This window comes from Vicugna pacos, chromosome 11, assembly GCF_048564905.1.
Source record: "Vicugna pacos chromosome 11, VicPac4, whole genome shotgun sequence".
NCBI classification, from domain to species: Eukaryota; Metazoa; Chordata; class Mammalia; order Artiodactyla; family Camelidae; genus Vicugna; species Vicugna pacos.
In genome coordinates, this window is record NC_132997.1 from 101,455,880 (window position 1) to 101,474,049 (window position 18,170).

General features: G+C 58.2%; 1 protein-coding gene across 1 annotated transcript in view; it reads left to right on the plus strand.

Annotated features, from left to right (window-relative positions):
- The first annotated feature begins 10,053 nt into the window (after positions 1-10,053).
- INPP5A (inositol polyphosphate-5-phosphatase A) overlaps positions 10,054-18,170 on the plus strand; it is a 158,438-nt gene continuing 150,321 nt past the window's right edge. The window contains exon 1 of the mRNA XM_006207445.3: positions 10,054-10,411. Within this exon, the coding sequence (XP_006207507.1) occupies positions 10,337-10,411 (75 nt within the window). The 5' untranslated portion in view covers positions 10,054-10,336. The remainder of the gene's footprint in view (positions 10,412-18,170) is intronic.

Genomic DNA, 18,170 nt, shown 5'->3' on the forward strand with positions numbered 1-18,170 from the left:
GGAGTGGGGCTGCTGGGAGCTGAGGCCCCTGGGCTGGGCTGTCCACAGCCTGTGCCATGCCACACAAACTCCGTTTGTCTTCCTGGTAGAAGGGTCTGCAGGGAAGTGGACGGATGGAAACGAAGTTTACGCCTCTGTTGCTGCATATGGGCCAGTGTGCGTCTGCCCTTAGAGAATCCATCGGGGACCTGCTGACCAGGCGACCCCCTGGGATGGGACGGGAGAGCCATCCCCAGCCTGGCCACCTGCCCCTGCAGAGCCAGACGGTGTGGGCACAAGCCTGGGAGATGTGGCATCCCCTCTCTGCCCAATCGGAGTGGCTGGAGAGTGGCTCAAGGAGCTCGGGGGTGGGGGCAACGGTGATGCTCATTCTGGCCACCCCACCCTTCCCCTCGCTCTGGCCCAGAGGCTGAGCCCGGACTTGCTTGCCGACCTCTGCTTGGGTCCAGTGCATGGGAGGACCAGGGAGAGAACGGCCGGGGTATTTCTCCCTGCCCTGGGCTGTGTGGTTGTGGCCCTGCAGGCAGTCCCTGGGCTCTGTCTGTCCATCCCCTCCTCTCTCCCTGCAGGACCGGTCATCTTCTGAGCCCCTTCACCCACCCGTGCCCGGGGGATGTTTCAGGGACCTGAGCTGACACCCCAGCCGTGCCTTCTCTGTGCTGACACGAACGGGGCTCATCCAACGAGCAGGTCCCCTCCCTCGCCTCCAATGCTGCCCTCCTGGAGGCATCATTTCTGGTCGTATGAGTATTTCATGACCCACTTCACGAACACCGGCCCTTTGCTTCTGGACAGAAAGAGCTGCCGGCTCCTCATTTGGCTGCCCTGCCCTCCTTCTGTCCTGGTTTTGGTCGTGACAGGGATGTCACAGTCAGACTGTTACACAGCCCAGTGGTTGAGGACTTTGTCCCCGTGCCCCCAACATGTGCAAGGGGCCCCAGGGTGTGGAGGTGTCACAACAGAGAGCATCGCTCAGGCAGGGAGCCCTCTCAGGAGGGTGGACGACGGTGGACGTGGCTGGCCGTGGCAGGCACCTTGGTTCAGGTGCTGATGTGTGGATGTGAGTGGCTGGGGGTGACAGCAGAACCCAGGTCAGGCTGGCTTGAGACGCCTGGGGGCTCCAGGCAGGGCTCGCGACATCAGTAGGCTCCCTCGGTCTCGGTCTCTCTCTGTGCCTGAGGCTCCAGGCTTGTCTGTCTGTCCGTCGGTACCTGCTCTGCTGTGCTTGCAGACGGCTTCCTCTGCATTGTGGGGCTGAGGGGGCTTAAGCCTGTCTTGTCCGCCAGCCCGGGAGGTGAAGTCCCTGGGCCTGCCCAGCCCAGGCCAGTCTGTGGCACCAGCAGAGCCAGGGAGGGTGCCCGAGACTGGCTGGGCTTGAGGGAAGGCTTGGAGGCAGTTGGCCTCCCTCCTGCAGGCAGAGAGCAGGCGGGGGCCCCTGGGGGAGCCCAGCAGACAGTGGAGGTGGGGTCCTGCCCTGGGTGTCCCCTGGGAAGGCCTGCTGTGCAGAAGTCAGCCAGGAAAGGGAGGTGGGCGTCCCAGACCTGGCCTGGGGAGCCCAGTGGACTCTGCTGGATGAAGGACAGATGGGTCAGGAGGCTGGGCCCTGTGCTCTCTCCCCAGGTCCAGCCGGAGCGAGCCTGTGAGTCGAAGTCCTAGGATGGCAAGCGTCAGGCGCTACCTCTCTCCTCAGCGCCCTTGATGAGCTGGGGTTGATCCCAGGAACCATCATCAGCGCTCTGTGGCTTGAATGAAGAACTGGGTCCAAAAGCCCTGGCACAGAAACCGCGGTTCACCTGGACCAGGATCGTGGCGCTCTCTAAACTGTGCGTGTGCTTAGAAATGTAGTCAGCTGCCTGCTCTTGCTGGTTCAGGCTCTGAGCTCTGGGAAGACCCCTGTCCACCCAAACCAGCCCTGCTCTTTGCTCCCCGAGCTGCCCCAGGCAAGTCTGTGTCCCCTCTGGGAGCGCCTGCCCCCACCATCACCCCCGTGTGGCCTCCCCCAGGCCTTGCCCAGGCACTGCTGGCTTCAGTGTCCGGATGAAGGAAGGAGGGGTCCGGGAGCTGGACCCCGCCCTGCACCAAAGTTGGGGAGGGGAGGAGCCCTTCTCCTTGGGTCAAGCACCACAGTACCAGAGGGGCCCACGGGAGGAGCTGGCCCGGAGTCCTGTGGGGGTTGGGACATGGTTCTCTGTCCCCCCACCTCCCCAGTCCCGGATTTCAGGGGCTCCTGCTGGGTTTGTTTCCTGGGCTTTGGCTGGAAACGGTGGAATCTGCAGTTTTAAGCAGGCTTTTAGTTTTGAATGAATCTTAATTAGCACGACTGTTCCACTCATTGATCCTGGACTCATTTTAAAGGTTGAGAGGTGAGGGTACCAGCTGCCGAGTGGGTAATTGTACCGTCTGCAATTCAGTTGCTAGATTTGGGGCATTTTACTCTTGCCAGCCCGGGTGAGCCCTGGCAAAAGCAGCAGGCGACCAGAGCAAAGCGACAAGAGACGGCGGCGCAGGAGAGGCCGAGCACCCCCCTAGGCCAGCGGCACCTGTCATGAAGGCCTCTCACCACAGAATTACTTGAAATGCGTTATTACTCAAGGCACAGCATTTAAAAATGGATGATGGGGCATGTTGTAAACCAAATATTGTGTTGGACTCATTTCAAATAGTAAACAGTTTAATTAAATGTATTTGTGGTTTGGAAACAAACATGTCGTGCCTTTTCCCATTCTGGGGTGTATCTTACTTCAGCTTTAAATAGCATTAAAGCCGTCATTTCAGATTGGCTAATGTGCCTGCCTGCTTGAAAAGCCCAAGAGAATGTCTACTAAATAGTCAAAGAGAGAAAGCCAGAAGCCATGGTTTTAAAACTTCAAATATATGCTTAGATGAGCAGCACATCTTTCTCAAGACCACAGCAGTCTGACTGTGTGACTGAAGACGGCTGCACTCCTGATGACAGCACAAGAGACGGGAACGCCCGGGGTGCATCTACGAAGCACATGTGATGTTAAAACTAAAAGAAGGAAATTGAGCTGAAGGCTACACAAGCATCCTCGCGTTAATAGAAAGGCTTGCATTCGATGTCAACATGCTTTACCTTTACGATTAAGAGGAAAGTAAAAAACTTACAGATAAAAGAATGCCTTGTGTCATATCAGAACCCTCTTCGTATTACTGATGGCATAGTTCTGTTTAATAGAGGAATTGAAAAACAAAAACACAAATAAGGAAATGAAATACTTGGGTTTTACTAACTTTTCTTATTAGACTTGAATTGTTCTGAGATATGAAATGGTGAACTTGAGTAGCTAGTGGAACGAGTGAGGAGGTAGTCCTGTCTTAATTATAATTATACTCAAGACAGTCCTGTTTTTAGCAGTAAGCTGTTTCAGTAGGGTGTTTCTGCCTAGAAGTAAGTAAATACTTTAAATAGAAGAAGATTGGAAGACACATGGCCTTTGCAACAGAGGTGAGGCTGGTTTCTGGGATTACCCTAGAGGGACCGCCCGCACCAGGGAGGACGCGGGCGTGATCTTCAGTCACAAGGAGATGGGGCTTTGAGTAGCGACTTAATAGCTGTCCTCAAACGTGTGGGGTCATGGTGGCCAACCCTTTGTTTTTCCTTCCTTCCTTCCATCCTTCTGTCCTTCCTGCCTCCCTTTCTTTCCTTCCTTCCATCTCTCCCCACTCCTTGCAAGTGATACTCCACCACCCTTCCTTCCAGAAGCAAACCCCCGAGTGAAGAGTCTCAGGGAGGCAGCACAACCTCCGTGCCTACTTCCCCCTCCACCCCGAGCTGCTGCTGAAACTGCTGTCAGCTGACTGAGATGTGACAACCGACCGCCAGAACTAACGTCTGGGACTCGGTCCAGCGCCACCCGGCTTTTTCCTGCACTGGCAGATACTGACCACAGCTGGCCATGGACGGCAACATAGCTACAGTTTCTGCCATTTTCCTTACAAACAGAGGAAATAATACAGCAGACAGTAAGTTATTTATGAAGGTCTCCCAAAGCGAAGATGTAGTTGGTTGGCAAAAAAACAAATTGTTGAGAAGTTCACTTTAATAGACAGAAACACGTAGTGCACTTAAGTGGTGAGATTTAACTTTGAACAGGCCGCTGTCAGTGTCGGCGCTGAATAGGAAGCGTCTTCTCAGGAACCCGTTTCCACCTAGTGAGATCCTCTGCATGTCCTCCCGCCCGTCCCCCCACCCACCCACTCCCACTCCGGGCCGGGCGAGTCTCCTTTCTGCTCTCTATACGCCGACGGAGAAAGCCAGCCGCACCCCCAGCCCTAGCTAGACGCCCGAGGGGAGGGAGGAGGCAAAGGTCACGAAACACCCTTGATGAAGGGCTTACACACACGTGCGGGGGCTTCACCTTTAAAACAAAGTTAGGCTTTTTTAAGTTCTTCCGAACATTCCAAGGAGGGACAGTGGACGTGAGTCTTTAGAAAGCTGACTCCATAAATACAAAGTTGCGAAACAGCAAGCACAGCCGAGCTGAAAACTGGAGGCTGTGGATTTGATGTGAGCAATGCTGGTTACTGGAGCGAGAGTTGGCACGTCTTCAAAACAGGACGAACTGGAGGAGTAAGAGCCGCGCTCTCCGCTTACGCCCAGAGGGAGCTGACTCCGGCCGCGCTCCGGCAGCTGTAGGAGAGCACTGCCCACTCAGTGACAGCTTTTCCTCGTGTCATCTTCCTGACTTTGGTTTAGTTATCCTCTGGGAGTCAGTGATTCTGGAACCAATGTGTCTTTTTGGCTACAAAGGGTTAACCCTTGGCTGGTGGGCCCCTTAGCGGACTGGCGTGACCCAGGGAGCCGGCCTAGACAGCTCCACGCGTACGCGTACGCGGGCACTTGCCTGCCCCAACAGCAGTCCCTACCGCCAACGTTTCTGCCTGCGTAATTTTATGGAAATCATTTGGCCCTGTGAACAGTGTGCTTCTGCCAAAGGAAAGGAGCTAACTGCCTCCCCAAGACAGCAGGCCTCCTGCTCCCAGACGCATCTGATTGGAAAGGTAACTAAGACTCTGCGTGAGAAACCAAAACGCACTCCTTAATTTCCTCCAAAGTCCAGGGGGATGAAAACAGCACTGACAGCTCCCCCCCGAGTAGGGCGCCAGTGGGGTCGGGATGGGTCAGCGCTTTCAGGGCGAGGGGTCCAGATCGGAAGGCCCAGGCTGCACAGGTCCACCTCTGACCTTAGGAGGATTTGGGGAACAATTATGGCGCTATTAGGATTAGGAGCGAACCAGATAGAGGAGTCACCGTGGGCCTGGGAAAGCAGGGCAGGAGTCCCGCTGACGGCGGAGCGTCCGGCCCATGGACGAGGGCTCTCTGTCCGACAGCTACGTGTTCTCACTGTCGAGGTTCTGAATTGCCATGGGAGCCCCAGTCTCCGGGTTAGTGAGTCACCTCCATTTGCTGGAGCGTGGTGAGCTCCTGCTGTGGACACCGCTCCGGGCCTGGGAGAGATGCTCAGCGCGCCCGGGCCTCTCAGCTTGTGTCCCATGACCTCGTTAGAGTCACTTATTTCGTGACATTTTTTGTAGATTGCTAAGGATTTTCTATGTAGATGATCAGCCTGCCTGAAACCAAAGGCAGTTTCACTTCTTCGTCTCCAACCTGTGTGCCTTCTATTTCTTTTTCTTACTGTATTGCATCGGCAGATCTTCAGTTCACGTGAGTGTTGCATCAGCAGATCTTCAGTTCTGTGAAGGTGGGAGTGGGCACCCTTGCCTTGTTCCGGAGCTCAGTTGAGTCTGTCAGCAGGAAGCACACGTTAGCTGTGAATTTTTCAGATGTCATTTTCTCAAATTTAGTAAGTTTCCTTGATCTTTAGTCTGTCGGGAGTGTTTAATCACAAAAAGGAGGTTAAATTTTGTCAAATACCTTTTCTAAATTTGATGACCTGATCGTGCAAAATTGGAAACAACCTAAACTTGCAATGCGAGGGCATCCCCAGTCAGGTGAATCCCAAAGTGCTCACTTCGGGAGAGTGTTCGGTCCTGCCAGAGCCACTCACGTCACGGTGCTGGGCTTGAGGGAGGGGTCAGCACGACCAGTGCTGGGTATGCGGCCAAGTGCGAACACCCCTGGCAGAAATGCCACCAAGACGCCAACAGTGCCGGGCGATCTGCAGAGAAACCCTGAGCGGTTGCACCTCCTCCTCACACTCTGTCCACAGCTCTCCTTTTTTCAAACATTTTGTGAGGAGCATGTGACTTGCATGAGGAAATTTCCAGTAAGCTGGCACAAGGCCACCTAAACCAGTGACCGGCACGTGTTTCCCGCCTGCTCTCCTGTGGGAATCTCAGCCTCCGGCGACATTACCACCTTTCCGTGGTGTCTGGAGTGGCGCACAGCGCAGAGCAGGTGTGCAATAAAAACCGGCTGGAGGAATAATGAATAAGTGAAGAGATGGCTGGGTGCAGGTGAAGGCCACGCCATGCTGCCGGGGACCGGCACCTGTGCTAACCAGTGTGTGAAGGTGGCCAGCGCTTTAGTCTCAAAGCCTCGGTCTCCTTACCCGTAAAACAGAGATACATACCTCGTAAGCCTGCTGTGAGGACTAGAAACAAGGATTGTAAGGCACCTCACACAGAACTAGCGCCTGCCGAGGGACAGCAACCGTTAAACTGATTAATGAGGAAGGTATCCAGATAATTCAGAGGAAAGGAGCCCTCCCTTCCCGGATGAATTTGAGGTCAGCTAATAAAATGCCCACTAACTGACTCACGGCAGGAACACCTCTGCCTGAAGCGACCGAGTCCAGACCCTCAAAAAGAGGACAGAGCCCTGAATTCCTTTCATTCTGCATCCAACCAGGCTGTCTGCTTACAGAAAATTATCTTGAGTCAGTCAGTTAACCCAGTGTTATATATAATGGAATTAGGTTGACCCACATGGCAGGGGTATTGAAGACTGATTATTAAATGATTGAAACACATTTTGTAACTACAAAGTGCCATCTATCCATACATCCATCCACCTACCTACCTACCTACCTACCCATCCATCCATCCATCCATCCAACTCTCCCTCCATCAATCTATCTGCTGAAGGGTAGTTTTTAAGCTTGTGGGCAAGGAATCCCAGCTGTCAACCTCTCAACCATCTGGTAATCTGAGTTCAGATGTAAATCGGTTACTACCTCAAACTAAGTACCGATGTGATACGTAGTGGCCAACGCGCTGCCCTTTTTGAAAAAGCTTGCAGCACATTGTTGTTTAACCAGAGAGTTAGGTCAGTCTCCCTCCCGGGAGCCCAGAGAGTGACTGGCTAAGTGGGCTGGTTTGGACAAAGTGGGCTGGCTCCTCCGAGGAATCCACGTCACAGCTCTGGCTGCCCCCACTCCCCTCCTCTGCCCATGAATGCTGAGGGGCTGCATCCAGATGCCAGGTGGGCCAGGCCTCTCCTGAAGCCAGGTAAGTGGGCTTTGAGAACTTTCCCCTTCCCCTTCTTTTGGCAAAGGTAACAGACATGGAGCGACATTCCAAAGGCAAAGAGCAAGAGTATCAAGCAGAAGCGGTTCTGTGAAAGTGGTTCTAACCCGGGTGACGTCAGTGTTCAATGTCTCCCTGAAAGTTGGGCAGCCCTGGCCCTGGGCGTGGTGATGGCTCTGGGGTGTCATTGACTCACGTGACACACGTTTACAGAGTGTTTCTCTGTGACAGGCTATACCCGTGTGGCGGGGGAGGGGAGGCAGTCAACAGGCAGAGGGGAATGAGAGCCTGGTTTCTGGGTGAGATGGGTGATGTTGGGGGCACAAGGGGTGTGGTGGGTGGGTTGGAGGGGATCTGACAGAGGAAGGGGCATGTGAGAAGCCTGACAAGTCAGAGGAAGCCAATCACGTCACCTCTGGGGCACAGAGACAAACGCAGCTGCCATGGCCCTGACTCAGCCATGGGCCGATGAGCTACTACGTGGGCCTGTGGACTGTGAGCCTCGGAGGAGGGGTGAAGCAGGGATCTGCTGCCGTCTGCGGGGTTGGAGATGCTCTTCCCAGGGTGACAGCCGGGCACAGGGCAGAGTCAGGAGATGGTGGTGACCTCCTGACGGCGGTGAGGATGGCCCCAGTAGACTGTGGGCACAAGAAGCCTGGTTTGAGGGCCTGAAAGAGAGGGGCCCATTGGCCCTGGGAGCAAAGACTGGTGGACTTTAGGGAGCGGGTTGGCAGCGAAGGGAGTGGAGAGTTGGAAGAACGAGGGAGCTGCAGAGCTGAGGGTGTGACCCAGCAGGGGTGGCCGCGTGGAGTCTCAGAAGCTGGTGGGCCTGCTAACTCAGTGGGAGGCTCTGGAACTGCGAATCCTCCCTTGGCGAAGGGTAAGGGCGTCTGCTGGGTAGGGACCTGTTGGTGGCTTGGAGAGAGATGGCGGAGGAGTGAAGTGACATCTTGGAGCCATGAGGGCTCCACGTTGAGAAGCCCAGAGGTCTGGTGCTCCTCTGAGGGGCGCCGGGGGCAGGGGCTGGGGGCTCTCTGGCTTAGTTTTCTGTAATTCAGGTGCAGCCTCAGAACGAGTGAGTTTGTATGTGTGTGAGCACCTGTGTGCAGGTGTGCATGGGCATTCCTGGGCCACTGTGGGCAGGAGAGGGGAGGAGGAAACAGCAATACCACCTCTTAGGAAACAGGTTCCAGGCCTCAGAGACGTCCCCATGTTTGGCTCCTGCTAAGGGCATCTGCGGCACGTGCTGCTTTTGCAAAGAAGTTAAATGGGATATGCTCCTGCTGCTGAACCAGAATACACAGAGCCGGCAGCCTCAGCAGCAGCTCTGGAGGCCGGAAGCCAGGGGTGCAGCTCTGCTTAGGGCGAGAGCTCTCTTCCTGGTCTGTGGACGGCCAGCCACCTTCTTGCTGTGTGTTCACATGACCTCTTCCTTGTCTTCTGTTCAGGGTGGGAGGCTGTGGGGACAGCAGGTGCCCCAGGGTGTCTCCTTATAAGGACACTAATGCTGTTGGAAAAGGGCCCCACCCTCATGACCTCATTTAACCTTCATTAACTTCCTTAGAGGCCCCATCCCCACATACAGCCACAGGGGGTGGGGGGGAGGGGTGGTGTTGGGCTTCAACCCATGAATTTTGGGGGACACATTCAGTCCACAGCCGATAGTTGCTGAATGACAGGACAGTGGTTTTCAGTGAAGCAGGGTCTGGTTGTCAGGCTAAGGGGTCGCTGCAGGCAGGGTCCTGATGGGTCACCAGGCGGAAGTGATGCCTTCTTTCCCTGCAGGGCCCGCAGCCCGCGGAGCCTGCGCCTGCCCGCACCGCCCTGGTAGGCGGTGCCTGTCACCTGCCCTAAGGGAGCAGCGCGCACGTCTCTTGTGCGATCCAGAGCGCAGGTAGGGCCCGTTCTCCGTGGACACTGTCCCCCCCCCAGGGCAGCGGACAGGTGGCCTGCGCGCGTGGGCAAGAGGATCTCGGCCACGGGGTCACCGCCACCTGCCGCTACCTGATGGATAGAACCTAGTGCCAGCGTTAGTGTTGGCGGCTATTTGTCACCTTTCACTGCACAGTCCGGACGCCTACCGCCACCAGTGTGGCCGTTTCATTACTGCAGACCGCCTGGCGCGGGTGGGCTGGAGCGCTCTCCGGTCTGGCGGCTCGGCCTCGCGGCCTTACCCTCTGCAGGTCCAGCGCAGTCCTCACAGGATCACGCGCTCCCACCACAGAGGCTCAAGGAGGCGCGCCCCGTCGGAGCCTCGAGCAGCTCGCGGCCCCTTTAAGACGCGCCTTCGGAGCAGGGCCGTGACGTCACAGGGGTTCGGGGGGCGGAGTCGGTGTGCGGGGCGGGGCGGGGCGGGGCGGGGAGGCCGCTGAGTGACAGGAGCGTGGCCAAACGCGGCCGGGGCCGACGCAGAACGCCCCGCGCAGGTCCCGCCCCTCAGGCCCTGCCTGGCTTCCGCACCCAGCCCCTCCCGGCCCCTCCCACGCCAGCCCCGCCCCCTCACCCGGCCCTACCCCTCACCCGTCCCGCCCCCTCGCAGGCCTCGCCCCTCGAAGCCCCGCCCCCGATGCCCCGCCCCGTCCCCGCTCGCCCCGCCCCCGGCCCGGGCGGGCCTCGCCTCAGCGATCGGCGGCGGCGGCGCTGCGGGAGCTCCGGCGGCCGCGATCCTAATGGCTGCGCGCGGGCCGCGGTGAGCGCGGGCGGAGAGCGACGGGCGCGGGGCCGCGGAGCAGCGAGAGCGAGCGCGGCCGGACCCCGGCCAGGCCCGGCCCGACCCGCCGAGCCCGCGATGCGCCCCGGGGCCACCCCCCGGCGCAGCTGACGCCGCGGCCCTCGGAGACCCCGGCCGGCCGGCTCCCAGCGAGCGGCCGCCCCGGCCCAGGCCGCGATGGCGGGGAAGGCGTCCGCCTCGGGCACCGCTGTGCTGCTGGTCACGGCCAACGTGGGCTCGCTCTTCGACGACGTAAGTGTGGCATTGGACCCCGGGAGCCTAGACCCCGGACCCTGAGCCCCTGGACCCGAGCCCCGGATCCTGGGACCCTGGACCAGGACACTGAGCCCTGGGACCCCGGGACCCCGGGACCCAGGACTCCAGTCCTGAACCCTGGCCCTGAGCCCTGGAATCCTGGTCCCCCAGCCCCGGCCTTCAGACTCCATGGGTTGAACCCTACGGAGTCCCTAAACCCCGGTCCTAATTCCTGTCCAAGGTCCCCAGATCCTGACCCCAGACCCCTAGTCTGAGGACCCCATACCCTGAACTTGGCCCCAACCCTGGTACCAAATCTCGACCCCAGAACCTCAGCCCTGAGCCCTGGTCCCCAAAACCCAGCCCTTGTCTCCCAAAGCCGGATCTCTGACTTGTGGCCTCTCACTCCCGACCCTCAGTGGCCCTGGCGCTGCTCGTCCGCCTGCCTCGCTGCCTGCCTGGCAGTCTGCGGCTGCTCTGAGGTGTAGGCGCCCTCATTTTACCTTGTAACTTAGTATCTCTCTAGTTTGCAAACAAGGGGCTTCTGTTGAAAGCCCTGGAGGACTTTACGTTTCTTGTTTATTAAAGAGAAAGATGCGGAAAGCTTTTCAAGGCCAGAGAAAAGGATGCTGACAGTCCAAGGCCTTCACCTTCTGGGGCCTCCCACCCAGGCACCCGAGGCCCTTGGGAGAAGTGCCAGCCGAGGCCCGGTGCTCCCCACGCTCCCGAGGCAGGCCGAGGCTGACCTAGTTCGGCGTTGCAGCCACGGTGCCACCCCGCTGTTGGTACTTACACTGCCAACCCAAATAAAGCAGAACGCGTCTCCAAGTGGCGTGCTTGTTTAAGAAAAAAGGGTGATGGCCCAGATGGAGCCTGAGGTGGCCTCGCACTGCCCTCCCCGCCCTCCCTGGGTCAGCAGTGGGGTGGCCGCTTCGGGGTGCAGATCACTGGTGCAAACGCCACTTCCATCCCTGCTTCTGCCCAGCCTCCCGGTGCTGGCAGCAAGCTTGGGGTAAGAGTTTCAGTAGGCTCAGTTCATGGACAGGCAAGGTGTGATTTTATTAATGAAAGGTAGGCGCTGTTTTGGCGTTTTTCTTATTTTGACTTCCGGGCGCCATGTATTACACTCCCCTGCTGGACATGAGCTGCTTGCCCTCTGACTGTCACGGACAGGACAACTCTATCTAGTTTCGCGTTTGATCCTTTTCTACAAAAGTGCTCGCTATGGGTGTGTGTCTATATATTTAGCGTTCTATTCTCGGCTTTCCAGTAACATCCACTAGAACATGGTTTCACTCAGATGATTCAGATCCGTTAGTTGTGGCTTCAAAGCCTCAGAAATGTCAGGAGAATGAAGCATGGTGGGGCACTGCAGTCTCAAAGGGAAAAGAATTTTGCTGTGCAAACATTCTTTCCAGTAATCTTTGATTCCTAGTTCTAGCATTTTTGTTGTGTTTCGACTGTACACGCACACTTCTTGTTGATGTGAAAATGGGTAACTTCATTCATTCTTGTTTAGCAACGTGGTCTCTCTGAATGTTCATTTTTCTCAAAGTCTGTGTGGGGTTTTGCATCATGTTTATATCGGGAAGGAACATTTATTTTGATAAACAGTGCACAGGTTAATTCTGCAAGATATCTTTGCAGTATCTGTCCTAACCCCTGGGTTTCTGACTGTGTGCAGCTGGGTCCAGAGGGCAGGAGCCGTCCTTCCTCAGTGGTGTGGAAAGGCAGGGGTGGGCGTTAACCAGTCCCCTTGGAAGCCTGGTGGGTGGAAACAGCAAATTCTTGAGTGAAGGAAATTTTAACTCCTCGGTTTACTGTAGGTTTCGGAAGATCTGCTCAGTGACTCTCTCTGTGTGACGTGTGCCCATGCTGACAGACACTGTCTTCAGATGGTGGCCAGGCCTGGGGAGGGACTCGTTCTTGCCAGGCTTCTCCATCTGGAAGCCAAGCTCTGCTGTGCGACCAGGACTCACAGTGGGCGCCGGTGGCCTCTCCTTGGAGGGCATGGGCCGAGGAGGAGGGCTCTGACTTGGAAGCAGACGGGCCCTGCTGGGAAGGGCACGGTTCCCTCTCGTGCACACGGGACAGGTGATGCGTGTTTGCTTTTGCAGTTTTGTGGTCATCCCTTGTCTCTTCCTCCCCGTCCAGCGCGACTCCCTGAAGCTCTGGATGTGAACTGTGACCACGGTTTGGCCCTGACATCCTGCGACCCAGAGGGCGTCTTATCTGGCAGGCTGCTGTGTTCTTGTCAGCACACCTGGCTCCGTCGGGTCCCAGGGTGGCGTGGCTGCTCTAGTCCCCACAGAGGCCCATCAGGTGCTCCTCCCCCTGTGATGTCACACACAAAGGTGAAGAAGACTTGTTTACACTGGTCCTCAAACTTCTACCCTTGCGTTCTTAGGAGTCATGGAGGACCCCGAAGAGTTCTCGGCCATGTAGCTCGTGACACCAGTATTTACCGTGCCAGGTGCAGGGGCTGAGAAAGTGGCAGCAGCTGTTAGAGGATGACGTCATCACACGTCACACAGGGCTCCCGCCCGGACGGAGAGGGTGGAAGGTGACCCATTGTGCACACTGTCAAGGGCGTAGCTGTGTGGCCTGTCCAACCCCGACCAGGGCTCTGGACCCTCACCCGCAGGACCCCTGTCCTAGCTGGGGGCCCTCCTGAACCTGCGGGGAGGAGCGTCTCCCTGGCAGGGCCTCGGTGTGACTGGGGCTGCCTGTGCTGTCTCCAGATTGGCCTTGGAGGGCCCCGGGCTGTTCTGTGGTGCCCACGCGGGGCCCAGCTGTTGCCACCCATTTGCCCGCAAGGAGTGGCTGGGCGGGCAGCTCACTGTTCTGCTTGAGACGGCTGGATTTTCCATGAGTGAGGTTTCTAGCTTTTGGTTCTTTGTGTGTTGTTTTCTTTTCTTTTCTTTTCTTTTTTGCTAGAAGTGAACTGAGAAGGTGCATTCTTGCAGGCTGTGGTTTCAAAACTCGGTCCCACCCTTACATGGTAAGGCTGTTTCTTGGGAAGGAGACTTAGCCAAGCGGTAGGATTCTGAGAGCACAGCTCGCTCTTGGGTGTCTGCCTGGAGGGCCCTGTCCTGTTGCTTATTCGGAGCTGCATGTCAATTTTGAGCTGGTTTCCCTTTTTCTCCACCCTACCTGGGGATTGCAGAGCGCTGTGCGGTGGCCCCCAAGCCCCTCCCCTGGGCTGGGCGGGGTGGCTGGGGCCTCGGCGCCCTCAGTTGTGCCCTGGTGGCCTGGTTCCCATCCCACCTGGGAAGCTCCCTGACCCTGTGTCCCCTCCAGCTACCACAGGGTGTCCTCTGTCTCCTCCACCTCAGAGCTGCGTGCGGGGCCGTCCCTGCCTCTCCTCCCCACCCCCACCCACTCCAGCTCAGGGCGAGGTGAGGTCCGCTGGGACCTCGTGCTGGGCCGTCCATCCATCCCAGTCCTGTTCACTTGCTCTGACAGCGTGGATTCCTCTGCTTCTTCCAGGAATGTTGTTTGATGATGGCGTCACGTGAAGTGTACGATCTGCTGGCCTTTAGTGTGTTCACAGAGCTGTTCAGCTATCTCCACGGTCAGTTTTAGCACTTTTTTTTGTACCTGAAAAAGAATAACTCCGTGGCCTTAGCAGCCACCCCACCCTGGCCAGTTCCCTCTACCTCCCCTGGACCCAGCCCCTGGTCATCACCAGTCCACTTCCTGTCTCTGTGTGTTTACCTTTTCTGCATGTTTCACGTGAATGGAGTCATGCACGTGGCCTTGTGCATCGTGCCTTCAGAGCCCAGCGTGTGTCAGCGCCCGACTCCGGTCGGCGTGGCGCGGTCCCGCTGTGCGGCTGGGCTGTGCCTTGCTCCCCCCTCACCAGCTGGCGGCCGCTTGGCAGCCTGCACCTTTGGGCTGTGGTGGACACTCACTCCCGAGACTCCTGCTGGGCACGTTCCCTGGGTGAAGACTTCTGGGTTTTGGTGACTCGCGTTTAACCTTTTGAGGAACTGCCAGCCGCTTCCCCATTCTGCATTTCCACCAGCAGGGCGGGAGGACTGATTTCTCCACATCCTTTCTCGCTCGGTCTTCTCTGTCTTTCTGCAAAGACGTGCGTTTGGCTCTCACCTCCTCCCGTCATGGCCGCCCATCTCCAGCCACACTGGCTTTCTGGGTAGTTTCTGCAGACTCAGGTGTTTTAACTAGCATCTCTCTGCGGATGCCCAGCAGGCAGGACGGAGAGAGACCCAGACCCAGAGCCCAGCCAGCAGCACCATGGGGACGGGCCCTCTAACTCTGCCATCACTCGGGAAACTCGTGCATAAGGCCAGGCCATGAAGCAGCGACCAGTTTCTGTCAAAGACATTGGGGCTTCCAAATTTCAGAGGCGTAGGTGTCTCTACTGTTCAGACAGCCCCCCAAACCCCCAAGCCGGCTCTGGGCACTGGGGCAGGGGTGGGGCTGACCGGCTGGGCCTCTTCCCAGGCTCCCTCCAGGCACTCCTGGCCCCTCGTCCCACCGGGATGGCCCACGGCGGAGGTGTCTCTGCATTCTTCTGGCATTACTGCCTCTAAGCTGCAATCTCAGTGGACTTTGTGGGAATTTGGTCTGTTTGCCTGAGTCTGGGACTCTGTAGATGTCCTCTCTGATGGGGGAGTTACAGAACTGGGACCAGGCCTGTCCCTAGGGCAGTAGGGCCCAAGGAGACAGGGTCTCAGCCTGGTAACCTGAAGAAGCCGCTAGGAGGCCGCACCTGCACCCTGTCCATGTCCTGCAGCCTGACAAGCTCTGTGCGGTTGGAATTTGAAACCAGTTTGCAGGCGGTTCTTGCCCCTGGTCCCCTGCCGACGTCCTAGGTCTCGGGCAGCCGTTCTCCCTGTCCTGGGCGGGCTGCCGAGGGCATACTTCCATCTGCAGCGTCTCCTCCTTTTATCGGCTCTGGAGGTGCTGAGGGAGGGGTAGGGTTACTGGTGGGGGAGGCACTTCTTAGATTTAAAGTCTCAAATATCTTGCCTGTTTGGAATCCGGTGATGTGCACACTGCCGGGAGGCCTGCTGGACAGCCCTGGAGGATGCTGACACGAGCCGTTTACGACGCTGCCTGGGGGCAGGGCGGGACTCGCTAAGGGACTGGGGCGTGATGGCTCCTTAAATGTTGACTGCCTCCGGGTCTGTCCTGGGGGTGGGCGGCGGCATCTCCTGTTGGGAGGAATGGGGTCCAGGAGTCTAGTCAGGAAGGCAGCGGAGGATCTCAGTGGCGTCACGGTCGCCTGTCTGTTGCCATGTTTGTGGACACTCCCTGCTCTCCCCGTGTTTCTGTGTGGGCCCTTCCCACTTAAGCTAGCTTAGGGGGAGTGACCGTAGGGCCCAGGGAGGGGGGCCTCAGAGAGAATGTGGCAGGTTCCCCAGATGAGCACAGGTGACTCCCGAGGTCTCCCTTCTGTTGCTGCTGTGGTTACTTGGGGCACGTGGGACTCTGTCTGAGCCTGAGAGGTGCCAGCGTGAGCTCCTCTGTAGGGCTGGTGCTGGGCCAGGCCCCTCCCAGCGTGGCCCTGAGCTCGTGGGGGAGCTTGGATGCTCACACACGCCGTCCTGGCGAAGACACTGCAGAGAGAGCTGTTGGGTGTAATTTTAGTGATGTGCGAGGGCGGAGCAGCACCAGGGCCGCTGGCTGCGGTGAGGTGATGAGAGCAGTTACCGCGCAGTGGCATCACGCGATGAGTTACGTGACTCTGGAGTCGGCAAGGTTGGGGTCGCCTGCACGTCCCCGAGCCTGTGGGGCCCCCATCCCTTGTTGGTCTGGGGAAGCACCTTGGACCTCCCGCCATCCTCCAGGCCCTTCTTTATTCCTGGTCCCTGCATCTGCCTGGCTCTGGTGATGAGAGTTTAGAGGGCACTGGCAGTTTTCTAAAACTTAGAATTTGAGTTTACAAGGTTCGTTTCGGGAGACAGAAGTGGTCCCGGGACAGGGCGTCCCCTCGGATCTGCTGCGTGGGTGGCGGCGGGGGCCTGGCTGCTCAGTTGTGGGGAGCGGCGAGCAGGAGGAGTGGGGCTGAGGGTGGCTCTGGGGAGGTGTGGGGTGGCCGGCCTCCCTGCACCGGTGACGTGAGACCCCGCGGGAGCTGTTTGGGCCGCGCGGGAATGTGACGATCTGGAGCGGGTCAGGGAGGACCGGCTGCGCCCACAGCTGGTCTTGATGCCCGCACACAGGAGGGGGTTTCCTGGGCTGACGACAGGCTCAAGGAAGTTTGGTTCTCCCTTGAGTGAACGAAAAGTCAGCTCCATCCTCAGGAGAACGGCTGTGGGGTCACAGTGGGTCACCGTGACCTTTGGCCCTTGACTTCTCAGTCCTTCACTCTGACCAAAGGGAGTCAGTGGGGCTGCCCTCCCTCCCTGTCTGAGCAGAGGGGCCTGAGGTCTGACCTCAATTGAACTACCTGGGAGGACTCTTCTTGGGGGTCTCTGGGCACTGCAGAGCCACGCAGAATCTCCACCCCGTGTCTGCACCCTTCATGTCCGCAAGGCCTTCCTGGCTCATCTGGCCCGTGAGTACCGGAGTTTGTGTCTGGGACTGTGTGCTGGACATCAGGGGCCCGTCTCCCCCTTGGCAGAGTCCAGCTGTTGTCCTGGTTTGAGGACAGCCCTCCTTCTCTGCCCCACCTCTCAGGGCTGCTGAATGACTAGCAGTTATTTTAGGAACCAAAAGAGATTTGAAAGAAGAAGGTGCAGCTTGAGTCGGGGTCTCTGTGGGGGGAATTCCACCTTTGGTGCCCAGTGCAGGGCCATGCAGAAGGGTTGCCACGGCTGCCATCAGCTCTGCCGTCCATCATGACAGGGCCCTTTGGTGCATCAGGGAGGGAGGGGTGACAGTGGCACAGTGGCTGTGGCAGGTGAGGGAGGGAGTGGATGCCCTGGCAGGTATGAGGCTCTGGCGCTGGCTGGTGCCCCCGGCACCTGACTCCTGAGTTGCGGGGCCTCTGTCCTCTCCTTCCCTGGGAGGCCTCCGTGGACAGCAGCCTCGTCCTCACCTGTGTCCCTGCCTGAGCAGCACCCAGGCTGCCCGGCGGGTCCGTCCCTGAGAGCGGACTCATGTTTGTGGCCGATGGGACAGCCTTGCTGGGCTGCCCGTCACTGCCTGGGAGGAGCCTCCCACTCCTGCCGCTCCCCTGCCTGGGGTCGGGGACCTGTGGCCCCTGCCCCGCCCCGTTGTGCGCCTGAGGCTGCACTGGTCCTCCTGTGCCCGGAGGGGACGTGCTTTCCTGTCTCTGTGCTTTGGCCTAAGCCGCTCTTCCCGAGGAGTCCCCTCGGCCGCCGGTGGCGGGATGTCCTCTCCCCCCGGGCACAGCTCAGTGTCCCCGGCTCCATGCTGCTTTCTCCATCCCTCCTTCTCTCCCCACCTCAGCTAATCACACGTTTTGTGCTTTTGTTCTGTGTGGTTGCGCTCAGGTGTGCTGGCCTCTGACTGGCAGGGCGGGAGTGGGATTCTAGGTTCTGCCCGACTGGGCGGGGCTGAGGGGCCGTGGCTGTTGGGAACCAGGGGAGCTGCAAGCCTTCTGGGTTCTGGGACTCTGACCGTGTCCAGGGCCACCAACGCTCCGTCAGAGCAGGGGTGGGGACTGAGTTGGGATAAGTTTGTGCCCTGCTGACCTGGCACCCCCGGACACCTGGGGACAAGCGTCAGGGCAGCTCTCGGGGCCGAGGGGTTGGTGGGGAGGTCTGCAGGTGCTGGGGCTTAGCCTGTCTCTTCCTCTGCACTTGTGACAGTTTGGTGGAGG